This window comes from Mandrillus leucophaeus, unplaced genomic scaffold (genome assembly GCF_000951045.1).
Source record: "Mandrillus leucophaeus isolate KB7577 unplaced genomic scaffold, Mleu.le_1.0 Scaffold202, whole genome shotgun sequence".
Lineage (NCBI taxonomy): Eukaryota > Metazoa > Chordata > Mammalia > Primates > Cercopithecidae > Mandrillus > Mandrillus leucophaeus.
The window spans coordinates 2,782,757-2,789,058 of NW_012102055.1; the positions used below are offsets into that span (position 1 = coordinate 2,782,757).

At 42.3% G+C, this 6,302-nt stretch overlaps 1 protein-coding gene across 1 annotated transcript in view; it reads left to right on the forward strand.

Moving 5' to 3' along the window:
- Positions 1-6,302, forward strand: part of MGME1 (mitochondrial genome maintenance exonuclease 1) — a 29,451-nt gene that overhangs the window by 10,537 nt on the left and 12,612 nt on the right. Inside the window, exon 3 of the mRNA XM_011979485.1 lies at positions 3,875-4,094. Within this exon, the coding sequence (XP_011834875.1) occupies positions 3,875-4,094 (220 nt within the window). The remainder of the gene's footprint in view (positions 1-3,874; positions 4,095-6,302) is intronic.

Sequence of the window (6,302 nt, forward strand, 5' to 3'; positions counted from 1 at the left end):
CCTGGACTTGACCTACCGGACCCAAGTGATTCTCCCATCTCAGCCTGCTGAGTGCACAGGCGTGCACCACCATGCCTGGCTAATTTTTTTATTTTTTGTAGAGACGAGGGTCTCCCTATGTTGCCCAGGCTGGTCTCCAACTCCTGTCTTCAAATGGTGCTCCCACCTCGGCCTCCCAAAGTATTGGGATTACAGGTGTGACCCACTGCGCCCGGGCGGAATCACTCTTTTTAAGAAAATAAGTATTAGTAAGCAACGGGTTCTGAAATAAATAAGGGGACAATTAGTGTCATGGTAAATAAAAGAAAAAGGGCTCACTAAGTTGATTAGTGGGTCTGGAGGATATTGGATCCCAAACCCAAGAAGGTGGCACCCAAGAAGAATTACATTTTAAAAATTATAAAGATTTTTTTAATGAAAAATATTGGATCAATAAATTAATTTCTACCCAGTCTTCTGAAAGGTGAGAGCATAGAAATATGTGTCTGGCATTCTTCCAAATACTTGAGCAGTTTCCCAAGCGTCAGTTCACCTTTTGAAGACTGGCAGGGATGAGAAAGTCTGACTTACTCTGTTTTGTATTTTGTGTATAAATACACACAAAGGGCTGGGGTTTAGATTTTAATTTTTTTTTTTTTTGGCTGTGCTGATTTAATCCTGAAGTATTAGCCATCCTGCCAGTTCCATCATGAGAATACTGGAGATGCATGGAGGTTTTTTTAGTGCACTTCATATATGAGGACTTGAAAGCATTTCATTTTTACTACTTTGAGTGAATAAGCCGACTTGATGCTACATGCAGTAAATATTCTTGAATCATTTTTTATTTTTATAAATTGAATCATGTTGAATGTTCTGAGCCTTAGTGTCTGAAGGATCCTGTGATCTAGGTTTTCATGTTTGTGATCATGTGTATGTGAAGAACCTAGCCAGGGGTAAGTTTGCAGCGAGAAATGTACAGTCTATTGGCATGGCATTTGCTAAGTTTTTTCCTTCCTGTTTTTAACATGTTTGTCTCCTGCTTCATTAACCTAGTGTGTAGATGAATGCTACACTTCTTTTTCCTAGGCCTTAATTCCATCAGTCATAAATTTCTTGTAGGTCTTTCACATGTTAATAATTCCAACTGAACCAAGTAAATTTGGAGTAGAATAACTTAATTCCTAAGTTGAATTTCATTTAACTCTCCAAATAATTTTTCAGAAGGGATTCCATTTTTTGCTAATGATAGAATTGACATTTCCAGCCAGGCGTGGTGGCTCACGCCTGTAATCCTAACACTTTGGGAGGCTCAGGTGGGCAGATCACTTGAGGTCAGGAGTTTGAAACCAGCCTGGTCAACATGGCAAAACCCCATCTCTACTAAAACTACAAAAAAAGTAGCCGGGCGCAGTGGCGATCACTTGTAATCCCAGGTACTCGGGAGGCTGAGGCAGGAGAATCGCTTGAACCTGGGAGGTGGAGATTGCAATGAGCGGAGATCATACCACTGCACTCCAGCCTGGAAAAAAAAAAAAAAAAGAATTGACTTTTCCATCTTTGTAAAAAATAGTTGAAGGCCGAATGCGGTGGCTCGTGCCTGTAATCCCAGCACTTTGGGAGACCAAGGTGGGAGGATTGTTTGAGGCCAGGTGTTCCAGACCAGACTAGGCAACAGAGAGAGATTGCTTCTCTACAAAAGAAAATTTTTTTTTAATTAGCCAGGCGTGGTGGCACTTGCCCGTGCCAGGAGAATTGCTTAAGGCCAGGTGTTCGAGGTTACAGTGAGCTATGATGGAGTCAGTACACTCCAGCCTGGGTGACAAGTGAGACCGTCTCAAAAAAAAAAAAAGGAACTTAACAAAATATAAAGTTGTTTTCCTCCTTTTCTGTGGGTCTGTCTGCAAGCATGTTCCAAGCACGTGTATTTCCTGCTCTGTTTCTCTGTGTATCTAATTGGTGATTTCCAAGATTGCCCTCTTTGCTGTACTGTGTGGTAGATTGGAAAGAACACAGATTCTGGTGCCAGGCTGCCTGTCCAGCTTTTTGCTTTGGGACAAATTAACAGCACTGCCTAGTGGGACAGGGCCTCATTCATTAAAAAGCGGGTAACTTACAATCCTTATTTTGCTGGATTGTTGGGTTTGAAAATTAAATAATGTTTTGAAAGCTCCAAGGCCATTGCTTAGCATAACAGTCCCCCCTCTTTATTTCTCTCCTCTTACTAAGAAACAAGTAAATATATAATATTTCTTGCATTTGTTGAATCTCTTTTGTGTTCCTTTTTTTTTTTTTTTTTTTTTTTTTGAGATAGAGTCTTGCTCTGTCACCCAGTCTGGAGTGCAGTGGCGCGATCTTGGCTCACTGCAGCCTCTGCCACCTGGGTTCAAGCAATTCTGCTGCCTCAGCCTCCAGAGTAGCTGGGATTACAGGCATGTGCCACCACACCTGGCTAATTTTTGTATTTTGAGTAGAGTCTGGGTTTTACCATGTTGGCCAGGCTGGTCTTGAACTCCCGACCTCAGGTAATCTGCCTGCCTCGGCCGCCCAAAGTGCTGGGATTATAGGCGTGAACCACCATGCCCGGCCATGTTCCCTTTTTAAAAATGTGTGTAAGGAAGGGGCTTACTATGCAAGCACTTGGAGGCCAAGGAGCACTGAAAATGAGGAGAGAGTTCAAAAATCAAGTTAGATCCTGGGATACACCAACAAATCCGGACACTATAGTTCTTTTAGAGAAACCTGGGGACGAAAAGTAAGGCTTTTGACCTCAGAAAATGAACATACGGGAAAAATAATGTGTCCTAATGAAATTTCTCTAGTATTCACATGTTATAAAATGTTAGGAAGAGGAAAAATGTATCCTCCTACAAGCCATAAATCAGAATTCTAATAATCTAAAGCTAATTAGAAAAATATTACATGTTAAATATTAAATATTAGAAAAAATATATGAGGGGAAAAAAATTCAGGACACAGCTGAATTTTTCAGGCTGTTCCAGCACTAAAAAAAAGTACAGGAGAGGAATGTCACATATTTTCCTCTTCGTCCCCCTCCAGATTTCATAATATCGAATTCATTACTTTTCATTTGTGCATGCCTTATTTTCCATTCCTTATTTGTCACTAATCCTGTTAGTAAAAGGATTCCCCCACCTAAGTTCATAATTAAGTTTTGGTCTAAAAAGAACTATAAACAGAAGCACCGTTCCTAGATTTCTAATTTTTTTTTATTTTGTCACAGCCAGTTAACTTATTAAATTGGATACTTAAACACATAGTACCATAAACTGGGTGTGGTCCTATAGCCTCCAGATCTTCAGTTTTGACTTTGGCCCAATTCTCCTAGAAGAACTTAATTTTAATTCGTTTTATTGCCTAACAATCCTATTAATAATCCCGTTGGTTTCAAAGTGTATTCTTAGGTTTCACAAGAGGCTGAAATTTGGTCTTAGGGGTTGTCAGTTAAAAATAACTAATGTAATTTTTGGCCGGGTGCAGTGGCTCATGCCTGTAATCCCAGCACTTTGGGAGGCCAGGGCGAGCGGATCATGAGATCAGGAGGTCGAGACCAGCCTCACCAACATAATGAAACTCCGTCTCTACTAAAAATACAAAAATTAGCCAGGCATGGTGGTGGGTGCCTGTAATTCCAGTTACTCAGGAGGCTGAGGCAGGAGAATCCCTTGACCCCGGGAGGTGGAGGTTGCAGTGAGCCAACATCATTCCACTGCACTCCAGCCTGGGTGACAGAGGGAGACTCCATCTAAAAAAATACAAAAAGAAAAAAATGTAATTTTTAATTTTATGTTTCAGAGCCTTTTAGAGTACTAGTTTTTTAGTGTTAGCTTTGTTTGTGTTTCCTCCCTCCCCTTTCCCCTGATTTTCTTTTCAGACATCTTTTTACAAGGGAAACGGTTCCATGAAGCCTTGGAAAGCATACTTTCACCCCAGGAAACCTTAAAAGAGAGAGATGAAAATCTCCTCAAGTCTGGTTACATCGAAAGTGTCCAGCATATTCTGAAAGATGTCAGTGGAGTGCGAGCTCTTGAAAGTGCTGTTCAACATGAAACCTTAAACTATATAGGTCTGCTGGACTGTGTGGCTGAGTATCAGTAAGTATGAGATTGTTTCAATACAGCGTGGAGGTGAATTAATACAGGGTAGGGCAGATGGTGCCTGTCAAAAGGTGTGCCTGTAGGTACTGTAGCCTCTGTCTGTTCAATGTCCAAACCTTTGTGCTAGGTAAAAGAATTGGATGGGGCAGGTTTGAGAACAGGTACAAGGAGAAGAGCCATGTAACCTTTGTCATCCAGTACTCCAAAATCAAACTATTTGTTGGAGAAAGGTATACTCTTTGTTTGTTTTGTTTGAGATGGAGTGTCACTCTGTCACCCAAGCTGGAGTGCAGTGGCGCAATCTCGGCTCACTGCAACCTCTGCCTCCCAGGTTCAAGCGGTTCTCCTGCCTCAGCCTCCTGAGTAGCTGGGACTACAGGCATGCACCACCACACCTGGCTGATTTTTGTATTTTTAGTAGAGACGAGGTTTCACCGTGTTAGCCAGGCTGGTCTCGAACTCCCAACCTCAAGTGATCCACCCACCTTGGTTTTCCAAAGTGCTGGGATTACAGGAGTGAGCCACTGTGCCCGGCCAAGATTTTTCAATATCCCTAACATGACCTATTTGCCAGCCTGTCCTTCCCCTCCCCCAAACCGAGGTACCTGCCATAAGATGCGATTTCATTCCTGTGTTTTCTTTCCTGTTTTCCTAAAGATCGCACCATGATCTGTTGGTTCTGAAAATCAACTCTCTTCCTGGCTTCTAGGCAGTGCTTGACATGGATCAGAGCTCTGAACTTACTAAATCTTCTTGTAGTTTTGTTGTTTTTGTTTGTTTGTTTTGAGACGGAGTTTTGCTCTTGTTGCCCAGGCTGGAGTGCAATGGTGTGATCTTAGCTCACTGCAACCTCCGCCTCCTGGGTTCAAGCTATTATCTTGCCTCAGCCTCCCAAGTAGCCGGGATTACAGGCATGTGCCACCACACATGGCTAATTTTGTATTTTTAGTAGAGATGGGGTTTCTCCATGTTGGGCAGGTTGGTCTCGAACTCCTGACCTCAGGTGATCCGCCTGCCTCGGCCTCCCAAAGTGCTAGGATTACAGGCATGAGCCACCATGCCCGGTCCCCGTGGTTTTTATATTGTAGCTGTCTTAGCTGTCTTACTGTTTTACTCAGGTACTTCAGAGTCCAAGTGTTAAAGGAAAGGGGTCCTGATCCAGACCCCGAGAGGGTTCTTAGATCTTGGGCAAGAAAGAATTTAGGGTGAGGCCAGGCATAGTGGCTCATGCCTGTAATCCCAGCACTTTGGGAGGCCGAGGTGGGCGGATCACCTGAAGTCAGGAGTTTGAGACCAACCTGGCCAACATGGCAAAACCCCATCTCCACTAAAAATATAAAACTTAGCCAGGCGCAGTGGTGTGTGCCTGTAGTCCCAGCTACTCGGGAGGCTAAGGTAGGAGAATCACTTTAACCCAGGAGGCAGAGGTTGCAGTGAACCGAGATGGCACCACTGTACTCCAGCCTGGGCAACAGGCAAGACTCTGTCTCAAAAAAAAAAAAAAAAGAGAAAGAAGAAAAAGCATTCAGGATGAGTCTGCAGTGCAAAGTAAAAGCAGGTTTATTAATAAAGTAAAGTAGTGAAAGTATAACTACTACATAGACAGAGCAGGGCATTCCTGAAAGTAAGAGGAGGAACACTTCCACCCTAAGTACAATGCTCATACATAGAACATAAAAAAAGATCTTGGGGAGATGTGCTCTACTGCAAGGGTTTATGATAAAGGATTAATTTTCTTAATTACTATATTTTGCAAGAATCAATATTATCTTTAAAGCAAAATTAGGAATGCCTTTGTTCTCCAGATACCAGGGTATCTGGATACTCCCAAGCCTGGGTCTGTTTATTAAACATTATTAATTTGTTCCCTTAATCTTAAGCATCTAGAGGCTAGGAATGCCTGACTTTCTGGGAATGCAGCCCAGCAAGTCCCAGCCTCATTTTCCTAGCCCTCCCTCAAGATGGAGGTACTCTAGTTCGAACGCCTCTGACACCAAGGTGGCTACAACCTGCAGGTACCCCTACTCCAAATAAGGCAAGGGAGCACTAAGAACAAGATAGAAAAATCTGTTCATGTAAACCTTGAAGCTCTAGTTAAAATTTAAGTTTAAAAACTTGTCCAATCCACAGCCCAACACAAATTCGTAAACTTTCTTAAAACATTATGAGATTTTTTTTTTTTTTTTTTTGGTTATTTATTTACAG